Genomic DNA, 22,099 nt, shown 5'->3' with positions numbered 1-22,099 from the left:
ATTATTAAGGATGAAAGATAGGGTGTTTCACATGAAATTGTATGCAGATAGAGCTGTGTTCTAAATTATAATGCTAGCAAATAGCAGTGGGATAAAAGTGAGAATTGCCCTGATTTAAAAGAGTTCTGGTAATTCTATAAAACTGTGGAGGTATCTTGTTCTTTCTGGGACTCATTGTTCTCTTCTGTTAACAGGCAAAGTTTAGGTACATGATTTCTCAAGAGCCATTGTAGCTCAGATAGGCCATGAACCTTTGATCAGCTTGTATTATGTTTTGTTTTTCTAAGCAGTATTGAAATGCATATCTTAGTTTAATCCTGAATTAGGAAATCTATCTGTATCCATTATGCCTTTGTTTTAGTTTGGGCTGTAGATAATTAAAAAATTAAAGATTGACACATGATTGTTCTAAAGTCACATATTATTAACACAAATGAAAATGAAAATGAAGAAAAAGAATCTCATTAACTATGTTTATTTCCATCTGTGTTCACAGGAAGTTCAACACAATTGCCAGCTTCATAGAATATCTTTTTGTGCAGATGATAAAACTGATAAGAGGATATTCACTTTCATATGCAAAGATTCTGAGTCAAATAAACATTTGTGTTATGTATTTGACAGTGAAAAGTGTGTAAGTATGCCAGATGTTTTAGGGTGGTCTGTTCTGTTTTACAAACCAGGAATTGCCTTGTTTTTGGAATTAGTAAAGTATTTGAAAATGAATAAGGTCTGTAAATACTTAGCTGTACTAATAGATTTATTTCATCATGAGAATATGCTTGAGGATTTCATCCTTAACTAAGTTCTCATGTTCATGAGCATAAACTTACATGTACATTTCTTTTATTAGACTGTCATGCCAGCGTATGTTATGCATTTATTTTATTTTATAATAATTTACTCTATTTTATAATTTTAATCTCAAATATGATTTAGTATTATGCACATAATACAAAGAATAATGGTGAGCAAAAGTGTGTTTCCCCCACACCTGCAGAATCTGATGGATTTTATAAAAACAAATATTCTTAACTCTAAGAAATACAATCTGTATGGCTCCTTAAAAAGATTTTCCAATACATTGAAAATTTAGTTTCTTATGTTCATTATATAAAAATCTTAATATAATGAAAGTTAATGAAATTGTGTGTATGAAACTCTATGGCAGCAGTTCTTTAATCATCTGTAACCTTAAGGAAAACCCATTGATGGCTGCAAAGAAGAAAAAAAATGTAACCTCAACAATGTTATTGGTTTAGATAGGAAATAAAACAAGTATCTATTTGCTAATTTTTCTGCTGTCAAAAATAACAGATAGCTAATATTGCTATCACTTTTATGTCATTTATTTACCAAGTTTTAATATTGAGCATCTGAAGAACAAATACCTTTTTATTCGTTCATGTGACTCCTACATACACGTGCTCAATGAAACATTCCTTAGAAAACTATCATGTTGAAAACTTACCAAAAATAGAGCAAGTTATTATTTTTATTTTTTGAAGTGTAGTTCTCTAGAAAGGAAAGCTAATGTGCTAAACTACTAGGCATCATAATACCTTTTGTGAATTTGGTGAACATTATGGAACATTTCATCAGAAAAAGATACTTACCAATATAAGACAATTATTTTGTGCACAATTAGACATTTTATATAGTTCAAATTGGTTTTGAATTTTATTTTATATGAACTTCTGTTGAATTAATAAATAATATTTACATATTTCAAGTGCTTTTAACCATGATTGCTTGCAGATTCTTTTCTCTATGATTGAGAAGATTAAAGTTGATATTTGTTGAATATCTTCTATACATAATTTATAACAATCTTTCACCACCTACACCAAGCAGTAAACTCAGTTATTCTTCTTTCCTGCCTTACCCATAGAAATACATTTCCTTGAGGTCCTTTGAAATGTTTCAGAGTCAGAGTTCATTATAAATATTAGCCTTCTTATAGATTTGTGCCACTTGTTTTATATTCTTTGACCCCTATCCAAATTTGCTAAATTAATATTTAAAATATAACCTTGCCAACTTAAAAGCATAGACCCGCCTTTCTTCCTTATCATAACTGTCTGTAATTGATTATCAGAATTTTAATTTCTTTGACTCATTGTTCTCTTTGGATATAGCATATCAGCTCTATTTTCTGTTAAAGATTGAAAATAATTTCTTGAAGCCTGAGCACAGATTCACAATAATTAATGTGCATAAAAATTATAAGGGATGCCTTTTAAAAGTTCTTATCAATTGGGGCTGGAACTCAGGAAATCTACATTTATCAAGTATACCAGTGATTCTGCTGCAGGTAGAGGAAGTCCTGACTCAAAACTTGCCAGATTCTCTCCAACTATAAGTTAATATCACCTTTATGAGCTGAAAAGGGACATGTTTCCTTAGAATTTTATTATACCTGCATTATCTTCACTATGAACTTTTATCAGTGCTAATTATAATGATGACTATATTTAACAAAACTCATGTTATATGTATGTAGAATTTTTGATATGCCATCTCATGTAATTATCATTTTAAATAGTTTATCATAGAGTGCTAAAATGGGACATAAGTTATAGCCTATCTTATACAACTCTCCTCCTATTTTAAAAAACCAAGACCAGAGATGTTGAAGTGAGTGTCCCAAAGTTACAAAACTAAGAAGTAAGTAGAATCAGGACTAAAATCTAAGACTCTTAATTCTCATTGCTGCAGTTATCTAATCTTGTTATGTTACTCCCATAACTGTGGCCTCCTCTAGAGTTCATCTGCTCTTATTGAGGCCTTTACTCTATTTGTTAATTATATTTTATCTTTTTAGTATTTCTTTGAAATTGTTGAGAATCTGAAAGATGACACCTTAGTATGGCATGTGACTGGAATTCACTACTTTATTAACAGTGTCATGTTGTATTAATAGTCCTCCTTCTTCCATGGTGGCAATGAGGCCCATATGAGGAGTCAGAACATTCAACCATGTCAAATTAGAATGCTGAATCCCTATAATTACCAGGCAATAAAGAGATAGTGCATTTCCACCCTCACTGTCCTATTGGAATTGCATCAGATGAAGCCACATAAAGCAGAAAATTTAAATGATATCCAGTATTTCATCAAATTAAAATCACTTTTCATACTAAGAAACAGGTTTCTTAAACTAAAAAAGAAATGACAGTCAGTAGTTACCAACACACAGATGTCAGAGATATTAGAATTACAGGACAAAGATTTTAGAACACTCATCAAATAACATAATAAAATGAGCAGTTACAAACACACATGATACAGATGAGAAAGTAAGAAAGTCTTCTCAGCGAAACAGAAAATCTAAGCAAAGAAATGGAAGGTATAAAGAATACTGAAAAATGAAATAATCACATAAAAAACACAATGTATGGGCTCAACAGCAGAAGAGAGAGAACAGAAGAAAGGAATCAGTGACCTGGAAGACTGACAAATAGAAAATGCCTAATCTGAACCACACAAAGATTGTAAACTCAATAAACAAACAAAAACGAAGCCAAAACAGAACCTCATTGACTGTGGGGCCGTAAAAAATATCTAACATATGTGTGTCATCTGAGTGCTAGAAAAAGAGAAATAAGCACCCTTAAAAAACACTGAAAGAATATTAGTTGAAAACTTTTCCCACTTGGCAAAGGACAACAACTTATAGATTTAAAATATTGAGTAACTTCCAAACAGGATTAATCCAAATAACTTCACATCAAGACACATCATATTCAACCTTGTGAAAATTAAAGACAAAAGAAAAATCTTGAAAGCAACAAGAGATAAGCAAGTCTTTACCTATAGCAGAGAATGTGAATGGCAGTGTATTTCTCATCAGAAACCATGAAGGCAAGAAGGAAGTAGCATAATACTTTTTGAGTATTGAAAAAAAAAAACCTTTCAAACAATCCTATATCCATAAAAATATTATTCAGAAATTTGAAAGAAGTATTTAAAAATTATTAGATGAATGAAAATTAAGATAGTTTGCCACTACTAGACATCCTAAATGAATGGCTAAAGGAAGTTCTCTAAACAGAAAGAAAACAATACAAAAAGGGGACTTGGAGCATAAGGAAGGAAAAAAGAACAAAATTAGCAAACATATGAGTAAATCCTTAGTTTTTCTGAATTATGTTTGATGGTAAAAGAAAAAAATACTTTCTGATGTGATTTTAAATATGACTATATATGTATATGGATATATGAAATATATAAGGCAATTATATTAAACTAGGAAAGTTAAGAGGATGTAAAGGGAGGTGAGGTTTCTACACCTCACACGGACTGGAAAAATAACAGCACTAGGTAATTATGATAAGTTATATAGGTAAAATGTAAATCCTGGAACAACCACTGACATGTTATATACTGAGATACACTTAAAAACACTATAGAGAAATTAAAATCTTCTCATTTTAAAAGCCATAGAAATGCAATGAAAAGAAAACAGAGAAAGGAAAAAGATAAGTAACGGAAAAGAAGATTAAATAATGTACTTAAGCCCTAACATATCAAACATCACGTTAAATGTAAATGGTCTAACTACATCAATTAAAATATGTTGTTAGGGTGGGTTACAAAACATAATCCAGATACATACTGCCTACTAGAACTTTACTGCAAACATTATATATAGATAATATAGGCAGGCTGCAAATGAAAGAATGAAAAGATATTTTTTATGCAAACATTATTCAACAAAAGCAGTAGTATGTATGTTTACATCAGATAAAGTAGACATCAGCGCAAAGAAAATTACCAGAGTTAGAGGGGGGCATATAGTGATAAAAGGGAACAGCCCCCAAGAAGATATGGTAATCCTGACTGAGTATTAGCAAAAATTAGAGCTGCAGAATGAGAAACAAAAACAGAAAGAACTAAAAGTCTAAATAGACAAATACACAATATCGTCAGAAAGTTTACGGGCACTTTCCCCAAAATTTATAGAATAACTAGAAAGTCATCAAGGATATAGAATAACAACATCATCAACCACTGGGATCTAATGAGCAGTTACAGAGAACTTCACCCAGCAACAACAGAATGTTCGTTATTTTCAAGTGCTTGAGAAACATGTACCAAATTAAGTCACACCCTGGGCTACAAAATAAATCTTGAAAATTTAAAATAATTAAAATTACTTAATGCTTCTCTAACTACACGGAAATCAATCTAAAGATCAGTAACAGAAAGCCAGAAAATCTTTAAAGGCTAGGAAGTGAAACATCATATTTATAAACATTCCATACATCAAATAGCAATTCATAAATGAATTTTTAATTTAGTGACTTGAATAAAAATGAAATAGAGCATATCAACATTTGCGTAGTATAACTAAAGCAGTGCTAAGAAGAAAATTTGCAACAACTAATTTAATACGTTAGAGAACAAGAAAGCCTCAAATAAATAATCTATGCTCCCATGTCAAATACATACAAAAATGAAAATATCAAAGTGAAACTCAAAGTAAACAGAAGGAAGGTAAGATTAATAAGAGAAGAAACTGGTAAAACTGAAATTACAGAAAATCAATAAAGAAAAAACCTGATTCTCAAAAGATTATAAAAGTCGCAAAATTCTATTAAATTTGGCAAATAACAAAAGAGAGGGAGAAGATACAAGTTACCAATATTTAGAATGAGAACCAGCAGATTTCACTGCTCTGAATATCAAAAGAATGAGAGGTTCCTATAAAGAATTTTACACACACATATTCAAAAATACAAATGAATTGGATCAATTATTTGGGAACAAATATTACCACAAATTACTCAGTATTAAATAAATTTTTTAATAGCCTGACAACTCTAAAGGAAATTAAAATTTTAATTTAAAACTTATTAAAGGATAAATCACCAGGTATAGATGGTTTCACTTGAGAATTCTATAAAGTGTTTCAACAGGAATTAATGCTATTCTTTACAGTCCATTCCAGTAAAAAGAGAGATAGAATGACTTTCTACTTCATTTTGTGAAACTAGTATTTCTCTGATATCAAAACCAGACTTAGACAATGCCAAAACAAACCAACAAACAAAAAAACACTAGAGATCTAAATTCCCCAGGAATATAAGTGTAAAATTTCCTAAGAAAATATAACCCAGTAATGCCTTGTATTATTCAGGGTTCTCTAGAAGGACAGAACTAATAGGATATATATATATATATATGTTTGTTAAGAGGTTTGTTAAGGAGTATTAAACTCACACAATCACAGGGTCCCACAACAGGCCATCTGCAAGCTGAGAAGCAAGGAAGCCAGGTGGCAGAATACATAATTAACATACATGGATCAATTGTATTGCTGTATTCTAGTAGTGAACATATGGGTGCAAAAATTTGCAATTGCTAAAAGAAATGGAATACATAGGTGTAAGTAAAATTTTTATGCTGAAAATGTATATGCTATAAATTGTTGATAAAAGAAATGATAGAATGTATAAATAAATGGAGATATACTATGTTCAGTTCTTCATACTGATATATAGATTTAACACAATTCCTGTCAAAATTATAGCACATTGTTTGTAGATACAGACAAGATTATTCTGAGCTTTATATGGAAAGGCAAAGGAACTAGAATTGCTAAAATAATTTTTAAAAAAATGAAAAGATTCATCTGCCCTATTTCAAGACTTATTAAATATCTTTCCTAATCAAGACTGTAGTTTCTGTGTAGGGATAAACAATAGGTCATTGCATGCAGTCTTTTTACAAGGTCTATTTGCGAGAAGGTATTTATTGCATATTCTTATTATAGCTATATTTCACATTAACCTGTATTAATAATAATTTTTAAAGCATACTTTTTAAAATAAAAATATATTGTTCTTTATATTTAATTACATGATTGGGGAGACCTACTTTTCTTAGATTAGCCATCCAACTTAACATAATTAGCTTAAAATCAGAATCTGGAAACTTATTGTTGCTGAGTATTTGCCTCCACTACTAGTTTTCATGTCTCCATTTCATGAAATACTGTAATTTACATATTAAGTCCCTGAGTTTAAAAACTCCAAAGAATTGGCTTATTCTGACAACAAGCAGGAATGACCAGCTATAAACTAGAAAACTTTTTAGTTAAATTGTCTGAGGTTTTTTTTTTTTTTTTTTTTCGCATGTGATTTTTTAAGACAGACTTTCTTTTATTTGTACAAATGTATGAGATAAATATGAAACTTTGTTACGTAGATATAACGCATAGTGATCAAATCAAGGCATGTAGGTAGGCCATAACCTGAGTACAGTACATCTATATTAACTTATCAAACATTGAATTTATTCCTTCTCTATAACTGTCATATTTGTACCCATTAACCCACTTCTCTTCTTCGTCCCCTCCCCACTCATTCTTCTCCAGCTCTGTTATTGGTCTTTCTACTCTCTACCTCCATGTGATCAAATACTTTAGCTTCCAGATGTAAATAAAAACATGCAATATTTGTCTTTTCATGCCTTATTTCACTTTAGATAATGACCTCCAGTTCCATCCATGTTGCTACAAATAACATAATATCATTACTTTTTATGACCAAATAATATTTCATTGTGTATATATACAACACATTTTCTTCATCCACTCAACCATTGGTGGGCATTTAGGTTGATTCCATATGTTTGCTATTGTGAATAGTGCTGAAATAAACATGTGAGTGCAGGAATCCCTTTTATATATTGATTTATTTTCCTTTGGGTGGATACCAAATAGTGGAGTTGCTGGATCAAATGATAAGTATATTTTCATTTTTTGTTTTGAGATCCCCATACTGTTTTCCCTAGTAGCTTTAGTAGTTTACCTTTTCACCAACACTGCATAAAAGTTTATTTTTCTCCACATCCTCACCTACCTCTGTTATCTTTTGTCTTTTTAATAATAGCCATTCTGACTGGGTAAGATGATAACATTGTGGTTTTGATTTGCATTCCGTGACGATTATGGTATTGAGCATTTTTAAATATACTTGTTGGCTGAATGTGTTTCTTCTTGTGGGAAATATTTACTCATGTTCTTTCCCATTATTTTTAAATGGGAACGTTTCCCCCCCTAAGTTGTTTGAGTTCCTTGTACATTCTGGAAGTTAGTCCTCTGTCAGATGAATAATCTGAAAACATTTTCCCCCATTCAAAAGGTTGTCTCTTCATTCTGTTGATTATTTTTCTGTGTAGATGCTTTTTAGTGTAATTAAGTACCATTTGTCTATTTTTGTTTTTGTTGCCAGTGCTTTTGAGATCTTAGTCATAAATTCTCTGCCTAGCCCAATATTCATTAGAGTTTTCCCTAGATTTTCTTTTAATATTTTTACAGTTCCAGGTATCACATTTAAGTCTTTAAGCCACTTTGAGTTGGTTTTTGTATATGGTGAGTGATGGGTTCCAGTTTCATTCTCCACGCAGCTATTCAATTTTTCTAGCACCATTAATTGAAGAGGATGTTCTTTCTCCAGCGTAAATTCTTTTTGGCTTTGTCAAAGCTCAGTTGACTGTAAAAATGTGGTTTTATTTCTGAGTTCTATTCCATTAGCCTGTGTGTCTGTTTTTATACCAATACCAAACTGCTTTGGTTACTATTACCTTGTAGTATATATTAAAGTCAGGTATTATGATGCCTCCTGATTGGTTCTTTTTGCTCAAGATTGCTTTAAGCTTCTCTTACTCTGTGATGAATGATGTGAGTATTTTATAGACATTGCATTGAATCTGCAGGTTGCTTTGAATAATAGAGTCATTTAAATGATATTATTTCTTCCGATCCATGAACGTGGGATGTTTTTCTATTTGTTTGTGTCATCAGCTATTTCTTTTATCAGGGTTCTATAACTCTCCTTATAGAGATCTTTTACCTCATTGATAAATTTATTCATGTATATATTTATTCCTATATATGTGTATATACATATATGTGTTTAACTCCTCTCTATATATGCATATATATATATATATATATATATATATATGGCACTATTGTAAATGAGATTGCGTTTCCTTCTCAGCTAGATCATTGGTGTATAGAAATGCTCCTGATTTTTGTACATTAATTTTGTATCTTCCATTTTACTAAATTCATTTATCAAGTCTAAGAGCTTTTTATGGAGCAATTAGGTTTTTCTAGATATAAGATCATATAGCAAACAGGGATAATTTGATTTCCTCTTTTCCAATTTGGATGCCTTTTATTTCTTTCTTATGTTTGATTACCCTGGGTGGACTTCCAGAACTGTGCTGAACGGGAGTCATGAATGTGGGCATTCTTGTCTTGTTCCAGTTCTTAGAGGAAAGGCTTTCAACATTTCCTGCTTCAGTATGACATTAGGTGTGGGTTTGTTATTTCATGGTACGTTTCTTCTGTGCCTAGTTTGTTGAGACATTTTTATCATGAAGGGATGTTAAACTTTATCAAATTCTTTTTCTGTGTCTATTGAGATGATTTTTTTTGTCCTTCATTCCATTAATTTGAGTTATCACCTTTATTGATTTGCTGAACCATCCACACATCTCTGTTATAAATCTCACTCAGTTATGATGTATTATATTTTTGTGTGCTGTCGGACTGAGTTAGCTAGTATTTTGTTGAGGATTTTGTGTCTATGTTTGTTGGGAATATTAACCAGCAGTTTTGTTTTTGTTGTTGTTGTTGTATCCTTATGTAGTTTTGTTATCAAGGACAGCTTGACCTTATAGGATGAGTTAAGGAGAATCCTGTTCTTCAATGTTTTGGAATAGGTCTGGATTGGTATTAGTTCTTTATATATTTGGTAGAGTTTGGTTGTGAATTCATCCAGTCCTGGGCTTTTCTTTGTTGAGACACATTTTTATCACCGATTCAGTATTGCTGCTTATCTTGGCCTGTCCACATTTTCTATTTCTTCTAGATTCACTTTTGATAGGTTGCTTATTTCTAGGAATTTACCCATTTACTCTAGATTGTTCAGATTGTTCAGTTTGTCAGCATATAGTTGTTTTTAATAGTCTTTGATGATCTTTTGTATTTCTGTGGTTACTAGGTTTTATATTTTCTTTTTCATTACGATTTAGTTTATTTGGAACTTCTCTCTTCTTGGTTAGTTTACTTAATGATTTCTCAATTTTATTTATAATTTCAAAGAACCAATTTTTTGTTTCCTTGATCTTGTGTATGTATTTTTAGTCTCTGTTTCATTTAGTTCAACTCTGATCTTATTTATTTATTTTATAATGTTAATTTTGGGTCGTTTTTTCTTACTTTTCCAGTTCCTTAAGGTGTATTGTTGTTAATGTGTTACCTTTCTACATTTTTGGTACAGGAATTTATTGCTATAAATGTTCCTCTTAGCACTCTTTTTACTGTATCTCACAGGTTTTATGTTTCCATTTTCATTTGTTTCAATAATTTTTTAAATTTCCATTTCAATTTCTTTGTCAACCCATTCAGGAGCATGTTGTTTAATTTTCATGTATTTGTGTATTTTCCAATCATGCCTTTCCAACAGTCCCCAAAGTCTTAACTCATTTCAGCATTAACCCAAAAGTCCAAAGTCCAAAATTTCATCTGAGACAAGTGAAGTCTCTTTCACTTATGAGCCTGCACAATCAAAAGGAAGTTAATTAATTCCAAGATATAATGGAGGTACATGTACTGGGTAAACATTCATATTCTAAAAGGGAGAAATTGGCCAAAAGAAAGGGGATACAGGCCCCATACAAGCCTAAAATCCAGCAGGGCAATCTTAAAGCTCCTAAAGAATCTTCTTTTACTCCATGTCCCATATTCAGGACACATTGGTATGAGAGGTGGGTTCCCAAGGCCTTTGGCAACTCTGTCCCGTGGCTTTGCAGGATACAGCCCTAATGGCTATTCTCAGGTGCTGGTGTTGAGTGCTTGTGGCTTTCCAGTTACAGGGTGCAAGGTCTCAGTAGATCCACCATTCTGGTGCCTAGAAGATGGAGTCCCTTTTCTCACAACTTCACTGGGGAGTCTGTGTGGGGTGTCTAATTCCACGTTTCCCCTCTTCACTACCCATGGAGTAGAGGTACTCCATGAGGGCTCCAATCTTGCAGCAAGCCTCAACCTTTACATTCTGTGCATCTGCAGGCTTAATACCAAATGGAAACTGCCAAAGTTTATAACGTGCACCCTCCGAAGCAGTGACCAGAGCACCCACTGGGGCACTGCCTAGTGAAGCTGTAAGAAGAGGCCCATTTGCTTTTGATTTTACAGGCTCATAGGCAGAAGAGACTTGTCTTGTCTCAGATGAGACTTTGAACTGTGGATTTTCAGGTTAATGCTTAAGTAAGTCAAGACATTGGGGGAACCCTTGGGAAGGCATGATTGGTTTTGAAATTTGAGGACATGAGATTTGCAGAGGCCAGGGGTGGAATGATGTGGTTTGGCTCTGTGTCCCCACCCAAATCTCATCTGGAATTGTAGCTCCCATAATTGCCACATGTTGTGGGAGGGACCTGGTGGGAGATAATTTGAATCATGGGGGCAGTTTCCCGCATACTGTTCTGATGGTAGTGAATAAGTCTCACCAGATCTGATGGTTTTATCAGGGGTTTACACTTTTGCATCTTCCTCATTTTCTCTGGCCACTGCCATGTAGAAGTGTTTTTTACTTCCTGTCATGATTCTGAGGCTCCCAGTCATGTGGAACTGTAAGTCCTTTTAAGCCTCTTTTTCTTCCCAGTCTCAGATTGTCTTCATCAGCAGTATGAAGATGGACTAATACCAGCCTAGTTGCAAATTTTCTAAACTTTTATGTTCTATTTTCCCTTTAAATATAAGTTCCAACTTTGGGTTATTTCTTTGCTTATGCCTGAGTATAGCTTGTTAGAAGCAGCCAGGTCTTTGCTTAGAAATTTCTTCCTCTATCTAGAGGTTTCTTCTTCTATCTATCAGATACACTAAATAATCATTCTGAAGTTTGAAGTTCCCCAGTTCCCTAGGGCAGGGGCACAATGCAGCTAAGTTATTTGCTAAGGCCTAACAAAGATGACTTTTCCTCCAGTTCCCAACAAGTTCCTCATTTACACCTGAGACCTCCTCAGGCTGGACTTCACTGTCTACATCACTATCAGCATTTTGGTCACAACCATTTAACTAGTCTCTAGAAAATTCCAAACTTTCCCTCAGTGTTTCTGTCTTCTGAGCCCTTGAAAGTCTTCCAACCTCGGCCTATTACCCAGTTTCAAAGTCACTTTCACATTTTCAGGTAGTTTTATAGCAATTCCCCAGTCCTCAGTACCAGTATTCTGTATTAGTATGTTCTCACATTGCTATAAAGATATAACTAAAACTAGGTGATTTATAAAGATAGATGTTTAATTGGTTCACTATTCTACAAGTCGTACAGGGAGCACGATACTGGCATCTACTCAGCTTCTAGTGATGCTTCAAGAAACTTCAAATCATGGCAGAAGGCAAAGCAGAAGCAGGCATGGCTTACATGGCAGGAACAGGATAGAGGGGAGCGGGGAGGTGCTACGTACTTTTTAATGACCAGATCTCATGAGAACCTGCTCACTATTATGAGAACAGCACAAAACAGATGGTGCTAAACCATTTATGACAAATTCGCCCTCATGATCCAATCACCTCCCACCAGGTCCCACCTCCAATACTGAAGATTACAATTTGACATGAGATTTCATGGGAACACAGGTCCAAACCATATGAGCTGTAAACAGCATTAGTGAGGTCTGCCATTTCCTTGGAGGTTTATTGTGCAGATATTAGGGGAGGTGTGGCGAATTTGTGCTAGAGACTGGGATGTTATGCAGGTCACTGTTTAAGCCCCAGTCATAGCAACAGTGGGCTAATCATGCCTATGTTTATTCTCCAGGCTGATAATATACTGGCAATGGTATTGATGATTACCAGTGGACCAATTCTTGGGCCTCTGCTTGGCTTGCTTGGATGCCAGTAATGGCCACAGTGCCTGCTCAGGGGGCCAAGAACTTGTCCACATGCCCAGTCCACTGTGGCCATTACTGGCATCCAAGCAAGCCAAGCAGAGGCCCAAATTAACAATCACTAAAAAGATGCATCAAAGACAATAGTGACAGAAAGCACATATTTCCAATACTAGAAACAGTGAATGGAGCTGCAGATCCTATAATCTTTAAAAGGATACAAAGATAAATATAAATATTTTGCCAGTAAATTTGGTCAATAATATAAAATTGATGAATACCTTGAAACTCAATTTCCAAATTGACAGAGAAAAAATAAAAAATCTGAATGAATAAAATTACATATAAATATTTAATATAAATATATTTAATTTATATATGTAAACATATTTTAAAAAATTTTTGTACATAAGTATTTGGCTCACATATTTGGAATTAAATATTTGGTTCAAATATTTGAAAAAACTTTTTGACAAGTGAAGTGCTAAGCCCAGATAGTTTCACTAAGTAAATTTTGTAAAACATTTCTTTTTAAAATACCAATTATACATAAACCTTTTCCGAATTAAGAGAATAAGGTAACACTTCCAAATTATTTTATGACACCAGTGTTACCCTGATAGAAAACATAACAAAGACCTTATAAAAAGTGAAAATGATATTACAGTGTTTCTTATGACATAGACTTAACTCTCTTTTACATAGTAACTCCAAGTAGAGTCCAGCAACATATAAAATATAAAATAGATAATACATTATTACCAGGTGGGGTTTATCCCAGTAATACAAGTTTGGTTTAACATATGAAAAATAAATTAACATAATACAACATCTTAACAGAATAATAACACAATCATTTCAGCAAATATTGAAAAGGCATTAGACAAAATTCAACCCAATTGCTGGTAAAATTCATAACATGCTAGGAATAGAAGAGTTATTTCTTTTTCTGATAAAGACTTTAAAAGTCCTACAGGTAACATCATAACTAATGGTGAATTATTGAATGCTTTCCTCCTAAGACTAGGAACAATGCAAAGATGTCCATTCTTACTACCTATTTAACATGGTATTGGGTGTCTTCACTAGTGAATAGATGGGGAGGAAGGGCACACAGATTGGAAAGAAATAGTAAAAAATTGTCTTTTTCATGGATATAATATCAACTTTTTTACAAAAATATGCTGAGGATCTACAACCACAAGATTTGTGAAACAAATTTAGTAAAAATAAAGGTTACAAGTCAACATACAAAATTAAATTGTTTCTGTCTACTAACAAAAAGAAAGAACTAAAAATGTATTTACCATAGCATCAGGAAACATGAAATAATGAGGATTTTCAAAATATGCAAGGCATCTATACTGAAATCTTCACAGTATTGCTGTAAGTAAAGAAGACCTAAATTAATGGGAGAATGATATAATATTCATGGGTTGGAAGGCTCAGTTTAATTAAGTGGTCAATTCTACCAAATTGATTGATCCATGAATTCAATACAATTCTAATTAAAATCACAATGGGGTTGTTAGTAGAAATTGAAAAGTTACTTCTAATATGGTAATATAAGTGACCTGAAATAAAACCAAAGTAATTTGGAGAGAGAAGACCAAAATCTGGAGAAGCATTTCTGATTTCAGAACTTACCTTAAACTCTTATCAAGTCAGGGTGGTATTAATGTAATGATAAACAGATAATAATTAAACTGTATTGTAGATTTTAGAAATATCCATACGTAGATGGTTAACTTTTATTCACAAATGGTGACAAAAAAATTCAATGGAAAAAAGAAAGTCTTTTGAATAAATGGTGTTGAAATAACTAGCTAAATATGTGAAAAAAATTATAAAGAATTATCTTCTTATGCTGCATAGAATCATTTGAGATGGATCATAGACATAAAAGTAGAAGCTTTTGTAATCTTATACATAACTTTTATTACAAAAACATTGAATGTCACTATGAACTTAGATGGATAGTGATTTCCTAGAAATGACCCCAAAAGCACTAAACATGACCAAAAAAAGGATTCAATGGACTTTATAAAAAATAAAATGTTTTCTGTTAGTCTATAAACATTATCAGCAAAGTGAAAAGGCAAGCCACATACTATGAAACTGTATCCCCAATATGTGTATCTGAAAAAGGATCTGTATCCAGACCATATAAAAAGCTCCTAAAAATCACTAATAAAAAGACAAAACACCAATAAAAGTGGGCAGTAGACTTCTACAGGAAGTTAGTCTATTAAAGAGAACGTAAAAAGGACAACGAACACATGAAACTGAGCTAATACTATTACTCAACTGGGAAATGTAATTTTAAAACACTATAGCATCACTCATCCAGTTAAATGAATCAAATAAAAAAGACTGTCAATATCTGTTGTTTATGAGGTTGTGGCATAACTAGAACTCTGTTACTGCTGGTGGAAATGCCAAATGATGTTATTACTTTGGAAAACAGTTGCACAGTTTCTTATAATATTAAAGGTAGACCTCGCATGATTTAACAATTACATTCTAGGTATTTACCAAGAATTGAGAAAACATATGTCTACAAAAAGATCTTAGAAGAATGTTTGTACCAGTTTCATGTCTAATAACTAAGAGCTGACAAAGCCATGAATGCCCATCAATAATACAATGGATAAATCACTTGTGGTATATTTGTAACATATTGAAATGCTAATAGGCAACAAAACCAATGTGTTGTTGATATGTACAAAACATATGAAACTCAAAAACTTTAAGTTAGTAAAAGAATAGACAAAAAAATGCATATTATATGGTCTATTTTTGTAGATGATAAGGATAGGCAAATCTATAATGGCAAAAATTGAGCAATGGTCACCCGTAATAGATGGGATTTGACTGAAAGTAGGCATAAGAGACATTCTGGTTGGCTAGAAATATTCTTTATCTTTAATAAGTTAGGGATTATGTAGCTTCTATGATCTATAAATTTATTATGACCTGTGCATTTCATTGTATATAAATTTTACTCCCCACCCCCAAAAGTGTGATGGTTGGAGAGTCAGAAAATCTGGATTTGAATTTCAGGTTCTCCACTCACTAGCTTTAGGCAAGTTATACAATTTTACAAAATTGCAGTTTCATCATATGTATTAATAATAATAACGTCAGAGTTAATGATGAGAATCAATAAGATAATACATGTAGAATATTTATGAGACAGCTAAGTGCCCAATAAAGATATTATTATAAAAATGGAACATGATTTTTTAAAGTTATTAATATAAATAATACTTACCATGAAGCCAAATGTCATTAATAATCAACAGTGTTATCATTTAAATGATTCTTTACAATGTACAAATTGAGTATTTGAAGATAACATAATGCCTCATTAAAAGGATATATTGAAATTATAATTTAAAAGGAAAACAACCTATAATTAAAAATCTACCCATCTGACAAAGGTCTAATATCCAGAATTTAAAAGGAACTTAAACATATTTACAAGAGAAAAAACAACCCCATCAAAAAATGGGCAAAGGCTATGAAGAGACACTTCTCAAAAGGAGATATTTATGTGACCAACAAGCATATGAAAAAAAGCTCAGCATCACTAATCATCAGAGAAATGCAAATCAAAACCACAATGAAATACCATCTCATACCAGTCAGAATGGTGATTATTAAAAAGTCAGGAAACAATAGATGCTGGTGAGGCTGTGAAGAAATAGAAATGCTTTTACACTGTTGGTGGGAATGTAAATTAGTTCAACCACTGTGGAAGACAGTATGGCAATTTTTTTCAAGGATCTAGAACCAGAAATACCATTTGAACCAGCAATCCCATTACTGGGTATATACCCAAAGGGATGCAAATCATTCTATTATAATGACATATGCACATGTACGTTTACTGCAGCACTATTTCCAATAGCAAAGACTTGAAAACAACCCAAATAGCCATCAGTGATAGACTGGATAAAGAAAATGTGATACATATGGCCCATGGAATACTATGCAGCCATAAAAAGGAATGAGATCATGTTCTTTGCAGGGACATGGATGAAGCTGGAACCCATCATCCTCAGCAAACCAACACAGGAACAGAAAACCAAACACCATATGTTCTCATAAGAGGAAGTTGAACAATGACAACACATGGAGACAGAGCGGGGAAAAACACACACCAGGGCCTGTTGGGGGTGGGAGGTAAGGGGAGGGAACTTAGAGGACAGGTCAATAGGTGCAGCAAACCACCAAGGCACACGTAATATGTATGTAACAAACCTGCACATTCTGCCCATGTATCCCATTTTTTTTAGAGGAAATTTTTAAAAGGAAGAAGAAAAATGTCTTTTTATCTTAAATACAAACCTATTACCCAAAGTTTTGGAATTAGGAAAACAAATTATTTATACTCCCCAAATCAATCAAAACTACTTCTACCACTTTCTAATACTACAAATAATCTTAACATCTAACATAACCAATTAGTTTGAGTCATTGAACATGTATAAACTGGTATCTGTCATTTTCATTTATTTAGTAGTTTTTATTTTAGCTCATTGGGGTTTATTTTCTTGTCTTTTTTTCTTTGCTTTTGTAAAACTTTTTATAATATTATGTACAAATTTTGCATTTTTTAGTTAACTAGGTTAAATAATATAATTTTTGTCTAAAGCCCTTCTTAAATCATGAACTATAAAAAAATTCCATTAAATGATCTAAGCTTATTAACAAATCATATTTTTATTTTATGTTGATTACAGTAGATAATAAAGTATTAGAATTTGTAGTATAATTAAAGCATAGCATTTTCAATATATTACTACTATGCTAGTCTTTTGTTAACTGGAGGTCTTACTAAATATGACATAATTATGACACATTAAATCTTCTTAATGCCTCAACCAAAATTCTTTATAATTTGATTAAGTAAATAAATATTTAATCCTTACAATGTGCAAGACATCATGAATTCAATGGAGATGTGAATGGAGAAGAAGTAAGCTGGTGGACCTAAGATATATTTGTGGCAGTTTCTAATCAGTAGAACTGAGATAGTAAGTTGTTTACAAGCCCAAATTCAGAAGACAAATATATTTTGATTATTGGCACTGTGTTTTACTAAAATACAAACTGTTTACTATCGCTTAAAATTGGGAGCTCTCACATAAAGTTTCAGGTTTCTGACCTCATCTTGCATATGTAAAATCTGACAGTTTCAGATGGGAATTGCTCACTTCCACCAGATAACAATTAACTGGAACCGAGTAGCAGGTGTTCTATTTAGAGGGCATACCTCAAGTTTTCCAAAGACACCACCTGGCCAGCCTCATTCACGTTACCTGTTTAGAGTTTAACAAACCCTCCTCAGGAAAAGGAAATAAGTAGCAAACCAAGGAGAGAAACTGCATTTGGCACTCTGCTTTTGTTTAATAGGCACTAAATATTTGAGGAAGGCAGGAAAACAAGTAGGAAATAAATGTCTGACAGAAAGAACTCTTGCTTCCAACTTTGCCACTTCAACAGCTGTTCAGTAATGCCCAACACGAAGTCTGCTTTCTTTTTCATTGTTGTGCGTGGGTAGGCATTGAGTTATCATCTTAGCATACTACCTTACTCATTTACTGCACCTCTACTTCCAAGTGTTGTCCTTTTGAAGTACCTCTTGTGAATGTCTTGGAGTCAATACTTACGTGAATGTTGTTTCCTTGATTCAAAAAAAGTTCAACATATTAAAATGCAAACCTTTGTTTCATTTTTACACAGGCTGAAGAGATCACTTTAACAATTGGCCAAGCATTTGACCTGGCATACAGGAAATTTCTAGAATCAGGAGGAAAAGATGTTGAAACAAGAAAACAGATCGCAGGGTTACAAAAAAGAGTGAGTAAACTAAGCTTGTTGTTTTACATTTGTGTGATATATAAGTACAGGGAAACTTGCATATCATCAAACAAATTTAGAAGGCCTGCCATTAAATTTTCCCCACACTGACTGATTGGAACTGCTTTCACTGTGTTCCTATAATTTTTCATTCCTGATCCCCTGCACAGTTTTTTTTTTTTTAACTATTTTATATTGAATTCCCACAAGAACTTAGTGTTCTCATGTGACTTTGCTTCACTTCCTGATGCTTCTCATGGGGATCAGAGCAGCAGAAGCAGCAGATGCTGGGTAAGTGGTTTTCCATGGAGATCAGATTCCTTTGTGATTAAATTATGCCCTTTCTCCACTCTTCAAAATCATCATAAGCAAATTTCACTGTCTTGCGGTTATACTCCAAGATTATGAGTATAGATTGCACAGTCGAACAAGAAAACACAAAGTTGAGGCATTAGGAACATAAAATTTGCACACACATAAAAATATATTATAAATTTAAGTCTTTTCAATGAACTAGAGTCCTCCAACATTTCCAATGCTTATTAAAATTTTATGTAATGCAAAATCCTAATCATAACTGTAGCCAGTATTTTCTAAGGAAAAAAAAAACAGAAAATTATTCAATAATCATTTTCTTTTTAGATCCAAGATTTAGAAACAGAGAATATGGAACTTAAAAATAAAGTACAAGATTTGGAAAGCCAACTAAGAATAACTCAAGTATCAACACCTCCAGTGAGTATACTGATTATGTGTATGTTTTCCTTACAAACAAGATTCTGTGGTGCTAAAACATCTCCAGATCACTAGTTCTGCAATATTTCATGTAATACTTTGGGATCAGTTATTTTAAAGTAAACATGGATAAAGATGAAAGCTGCTAAGCATTTTAATTTAAAATTTAAAATTACCTAGTTATTTCAAACCAGAGTTGTTTTCTATTTTGCTGTTTTCCTTTGGGCTTTCCAATGTAATTCAGCTCTCAACTTAGTCTTAACAATCATTAAATAATGTAATTTTTCTCTTTGTGGCATAGTCTTCTTTCATTTCTATTAATTACTATTTGCTTGATTAGGTTTAATGATCTATGCCAGTCTCCCCTTGAAGTGCTGAACTTCATTATAGGAATTCAACTGTGAGCAAGACCGAACCTGGTTTCTTGTATTACATAGTAAGGGTTCCCACTGGGAGTGAGGCAATTGTATTTCAAACATTAAAATGAGTGGTATTCTCTGCAGACAAAACTCAAGTCTTTTTAGTTAAAATATTTATGTCTGACTTGTCACAGTTTTGAATTCCTTTTCCCAATACGATGTATGATATCATTATTATGTGATTTTGGCAAAGAGAATTTATTGGAGGGAGGTGGAATTTAAAACAATATTTTTTCTAGGCAAAATATATTCAGGAGAATTTTTTTTTTCAGTTTGAATCATCTGTACTACTGATATTCTCTATTAAAATATATTTATTAGTCTTCATTTAAAAATATTTAATGTCTAGGCCAGACACAGTGGCTTATATCTGTAATCCCAACATTTTGGAAGGCCAAGGCAGGCAGATCGTTTGAGCCCAGGGATTCAATACCAGTCTGGAAACATGATGAAATCTTGTCTCTACAAAAAGTTACCCAGGAATGTTGGCACACACCATGATAGCACCACTGCACCCCTACCTGGGTGACAGAGAAAGACCCCATCTCAAAAAATTAATATCTAACTTATAACATAATACTATGAACTGAAACAAGAAATTTGTTGCAAATTTTTATGGAAGCTCATTGTGCTTCAATACCTAGGGTGTTCATTTTTAAAATATCTAATACTGTGACTGGAAACCATCATTCTCAGCAAATTGACACAAGAACAGAAAATCAAACACCGCACATTCTCACTCATAGGCGAATGTTGAACAATGAGAACACATGGACACAAGGAGGGGAGCATCACACACTGAGGTCTGTGGGGGGAATCTAGGGGAGGGGCAGCACTGGGTGGGGAGTTGGGGAGGGATAACATGGGGAGAAATGCCAGATATAGGTGATGGGGAGGAAGGCAGAAAACCACATTTCCATGTATGTACCTGTGCAACAATCCTGCATGTTCTTTACATGTACCCCAAAACCTAAAATGCAATTATATACATATATATGATATCTAATACTAGAATAGTTCACCAGCTCATCACTATGAAAAAGAATGTTTCTATAGAAGTTTCATTTAGGCTTTCAAACTTGACACATTCTGGAAATGGGTCAACAAAATGACCTTTCCTATAAACTAGCATTTTTCCACCTCCCTTATGAAAGAGTGAATATTTCCATTGCTTGGCAGATGGTTTGTGCCAGTAGGGCTGCTATGGTCTTGAAGAGAGAGGTTGGGACTGAGGTACTGACGTATCTATGCTGGAGCATTCTCTTCAGGTTCTGGTTTTATTATGATATTCCTTCTTACTTTTTCTTGTCACTGTTTGCTGCTCACCAGGATTATGATCTTTTCTTGACTCTCTCACTCCAAGGGACAGAACATCAGCTCAAACTTGTTAATTCAGCCTTGTATCCCAAGATGGAACACACAGCCTTTTGGGTCGTGTTGAAATTCGTAATATAAGCCATGTTGTGAAATATGCTAGGAAAATAAGAATAAATATGTGTCATTTATATGAAGGGAAGCAACTTTTTCAAGGAGTTTTGATAATGTAGTTGTTTCTGGAATTCATCACGTATGAAGAGAAGCTTTGCATCAGTTTTTTTGTTGGCAAGGGAGTAAAATAAGTTGTATCAACTTTTTGGATGCAAACCCAAAGCTCATCGTTGTGTTCCTCTTTATCTGTGGAAGAATATTTGAGAGGAGCAAAGAAGTTTCAAACATATTAATAAAACTGCATTCTACCTTCATTTATCTTCCCAAAGCAGACATTGCTCTGAGAAGAAGGTAGATCAGGGTCAGGATTATGAATGTGCATTGGTGATCTCATAGGGTTACTTAGGAAGCTTCAGAAGTGACAAAGGGCAGGAAGAATGACAAGATGACCCTTGCTTCAATTTCTTTGACAATTTAGCTAAAACAGCCATTTCAAGTGAAAAGCACGCAAGTTGGTATATAAACGAAACATAGCCTTTCTATAAGCATAATTTATTTATTTAGCAATTCTCATTAGTAGAGCTAGTTATATACAGACAGTAAAAATATAGAAATAGCCGTGTTTTAAACTGAATTAGCACTCCTGAGGTTATGTTATGTAATAATTATTTTACGCATTGTGTTCATCTCAGCCAGGATTAATCTGAATAAAATGCTTCAAAAGCTGCAACTAAGAGGTT

At 33.1% G+C, this 22,099-nt stretch overlaps 1 protein-coding gene across 31 annotated transcripts in view; it reads left to right on the top strand.

Annotated features, from left to right (window-relative positions):
- The window catches only part of GULP1 (GULP PTB domain containing engulfment adaptor 1), a 287,119-nt gene that overhangs the window by 238,786 nt on the left and 26,234 nt on the right, over nt 1–22,099 (top strand). For 20 of the 31 annotated variants that reach the window (XM_032292686.1, XM_032292676.1, XM_032292677.1 and 17 more), the window contains 4 exons: nt 497–634; nt 18,661–18,777; nt 19,045–19,068; nt 19,420–19,512. In XM_032292686.1, coding sequence (XP_032148577.1) covers nt 497–634; nt 18,661–18,777; nt 19,045–19,068; nt 19,420–19,512 — 372 coding nt within the window. The remainder of the gene's footprint in view (nt 1–496; nt 635–18,660; nt 18,778–19,044; nt 19,069–19,419; nt 19,513–22,099) is intronic. The other 11 variants (XM_032292703.1, XM_032292700.1, XM_032292699.1 and 8 more) reach the window with 2 other exon arrangements.

This window comes from Sapajus apella, unplaced genomic scaffold, assembly GCF_009761245.1.
Source record: "Sapajus apella isolate SASKATOON/1434 unplaced genomic scaffold, GSC_monkey_1.0 scaffold28, whole genome shotgun sequence".
Classification (NCBI taxonomy): domain Eukaryota; kingdom Metazoa; phylum Chordata; class Mammalia; order Primates; family Cebidae; genus Sapajus; species Sapajus apella.
Note: the sequence above shows the minus strand (reverse complement) of the source record. Positions and strands in the feature narration are given on the sequence as shown.